This window comes from Priapulus caudatus, unplaced genomic scaffold (assembly GCF_000485595.1).
Source record: "Priapulus caudatus unplaced genomic scaffold, Priapulus_caudatus-5.0.1 Scaffold1288, whole genome shotgun sequence".
In the NCBI taxonomy this organism is placed as follows: Eukaryota; Metazoa; Priapulida; class Priapulimorpha; order Priapulimorphida; family Priapulidae; genus Priapulus; species Priapulus caudatus.
The window spans coordinates 1-2,768 of record NW_014578349.1 but is presented as its reverse complement, the minus strand read 5'-3'; the positions used below and the strand labels follow the sequence as shown (position 1 = coordinate 2,768).

The 2,768-nt window shown below is 44.9% G+C and overlaps 1 protein-coding gene across 1 annotated transcript in view; it reads right to left on the bottom strand.

Annotated features, from left to right (window-relative positions):
- The window catches only part of LOC106816109, a gene marked incomplete at its 5' end in the record, with an annotated part of 8,012 nt that extends 5,429 nt beyond the window's left edge, over window positions 1-2,583 (bottom strand). Inside the window, 3 exons of the mRNA XM_014820662.1 lie at window positions 47-178; window positions 915-1,104; window positions 2,452-2,583. Of these exons, the coding sequence (XP_014676148.1) occupies window positions 47-178; window positions 915-1,104; window positions 2,452-2,583 (454 nt within the window). The remainder of the gene's footprint in view (window positions 1-46; window positions 179-914; window positions 1,105-2,451) is intronic.
- Between the last annotated feature and the right edge of the window lie 185 nt (window positions 2,584-2,768).

Genomic DNA, 2,768 nt, shown 5'->3' with positions numbered 1-2,768 from the left:
GTTATCATGTATATTGATCAGTGGTGACAGATAGTGTGATGCGTACCTAGAGAGACACCGTACTGCACTTGGCCCGCCACTGCGTCCACGTTCTCAAGATTGTCTGTAGCCTGCACTGTGATATCTAACTTTACGTCATTGTCACCTGCCAGGTACGAGTCCTGCATGGCTGCTAAACCTACAAACGCAGAAGGTATAGGATGCTATAGAGTGTAGCCGCACAGATAAAGTGACTGCGTGACGAATTTTCTATAATGGTGTATATTTGTAAAGTTTTTGTTGCAATTTTTTACATGAAAAGTAAGTACTAACGGCACTAAATGTATCCTCAAATTCATACCGGATAAGATTGTTTTTCAACTAGTAAAAAATCGAAAAAATCTGGGCGATTTGATTTATTGATCACGACATTAAATGCTTGCTATGGGCTATGTATGAGTCACGAGTGTTTGTTCACATCGAACGGAATAGCAAAATAGGAAGTATAATGCAGTAATTTAATCATAAAAAGTGAACAGAATCATTAGAGAAAAAGTGGACATGATTTTTTTACTTTTACTATTTACGGTGACGTAATCACTTTAAGCCACCTGTCCACTTCATCCCTAACCCGAACCAAAGCAGAATATACACGAGAAAGATGCTGCAGTCATGCGTCGAAGCGAACACGGCAATGACAGGCAAGCGCATCTAGGGGAACGGTTGAGGGTAAAAAATATGAATGACAAATGTTAAAAAAAAGTACGAGGGAAAACTAGAACTTAAAAAGGACAGCAAGAAAATAACATGGGGGGCAGCCGTTGTAAAGAAAAGGTTAGCTAAGAATTTGTCAATCAGAAGTGAACTGTTTTATCCTATATTGCCATATGTTTATTACATATAATGATAGGAATGTTGTTTGTCGAGCTACTGACCAGTGTTTTGAACCATTCCGAACTTCACCACCAAGTGGTCCTTGTCGGAGTTATCTTCCGCCGAGTAGAACTCCTTCGTGGCTCCGGAGGTCAGGCCAAGGCAGGCAATATTCACTCCAGTGTAGACTGGCACTACGTCGATGATGTTAATAAGCGTTTGGTTGGCCAAACCCGTGTCGTACTTCGGAGTCTGGAATCGAGCGGCAGTCTAAACGACTACGATCGTCACAACGCCACGCACCAGCGTTCGACACTGATACCGCGTACAGACTACAAATTAAATACCACATCAAATTGGTCCGGGCCAGGCGCGCGACAAATTTTTGCAGTGTGTACACGCTATCCCGCTCCAAATGCGTGCTCAGGCGCGCACCAATTTGGCCCCGCAAATGAAGGAGGGCCAGGATAACTTGGCCCGGACTAAGTTATCGATATCCTGCTCCAAGCTGTGTCTGTACACAACACGCGGGCCAAATCCGGTGCTATTTTGCAATAAGCATGACTTATTTAGGTCACATAAAAGTACATCATCTGCCTGCGGTGTGACGCAGCGAGCTGAAATGAGCATGCACAATCAACCCGTGACTCATTTGATGTAGGATCAAATTTGCAGTCTGTACGCTACGATTTGACGCGCGCTTGGCCCGGACTATAGTTTAATGTAGGATCAAATTTTAAAGTCTATACAGGGTATAACGTGATAGGTGCAGCTCTTATCCACTCAAAGACCCTTAATTGTTAGATAATATATATATTTTAGATATATACCACCATCATGGCTTGACGCTACTCACTAGGGCTAGGCCGGTGCATAGTTCATTCGAAAGTACTATATAAGCGAGTGTTCTAAATAAAATCATAAAATGAAAGTGTCAATGACACTGTAGCTCACCTTGGTGTGATAGAAGAGGAAGGGGTGATATATAAAGCAGGAGTATATATGGGAGAACTCCCATTATATAGCATATCTCCCATTATATACTCTAAGTCTTGATAATGATATATGCGTAATTTTTGATGCAAAAATAAATGTTTCAGATCTGAAATCTGGGCGAGAGAGGGCGCAACACCTAAATGATGGGTGATACTCCATTAGGAGTGTTCCCAACTTTAATGTCATTAATGGTCATAATTATATATATGGTCATGGTCATATATTAGTTTGTGGTTTAATGGCATTTAGGTTAGGGTTAGGGTTAGGGTTAGGATTATCAATCATTAATCATTAATCATTAATCATTAATGATATCAAAGTTGGGAACACTCCTAATGGAGCGTTAGCCTAAATGATCGCCATTTTGTGCTTCCATTTCACTTCGTGCTCTTGAGCTCGCATGATTCACCCGTCCCCCCTAGAATTCACTTCTGGATCCGCCACTGGGAGGCTGGGGCGCTTCGCCTCTGACGAAGAGCAGGTTTACCAGCAACACGCAGCCCGTGGCGGTGCAACAACACCGGAGGTTTTCGGAGAGTGAGTCAGGACGGCTGGCTGGCGACCCTAGCCAGGTATTATGTTGCCGCGGCCTGTGACACGCACCTCAACGTCGAAGTCAACGTCGTAGGTGGACTCCAGTGGCAGCGTGATCGTCACGGTGAAGGTTTCCAGCCGACCAGGAGCTAGGGACAGCGTATCCGTGGACGACGTCGACAGCGCCGCCTGGCTGACCGTCTGCAACAAGATGGCGACGTAACTCGCGGTAGCGACGTAGCTCGCTGCGTCGTTCACTTACTCAGTCAGTCACTCACTCGCTCGCTCAGTCGGTCACTCGCTCGCTCGCTCAGTCAGTCAGTCAGTCAGTTACACACTCACTCACTCACTCACTCACTCACTCACTCACTCCCTCACTCGCGTGC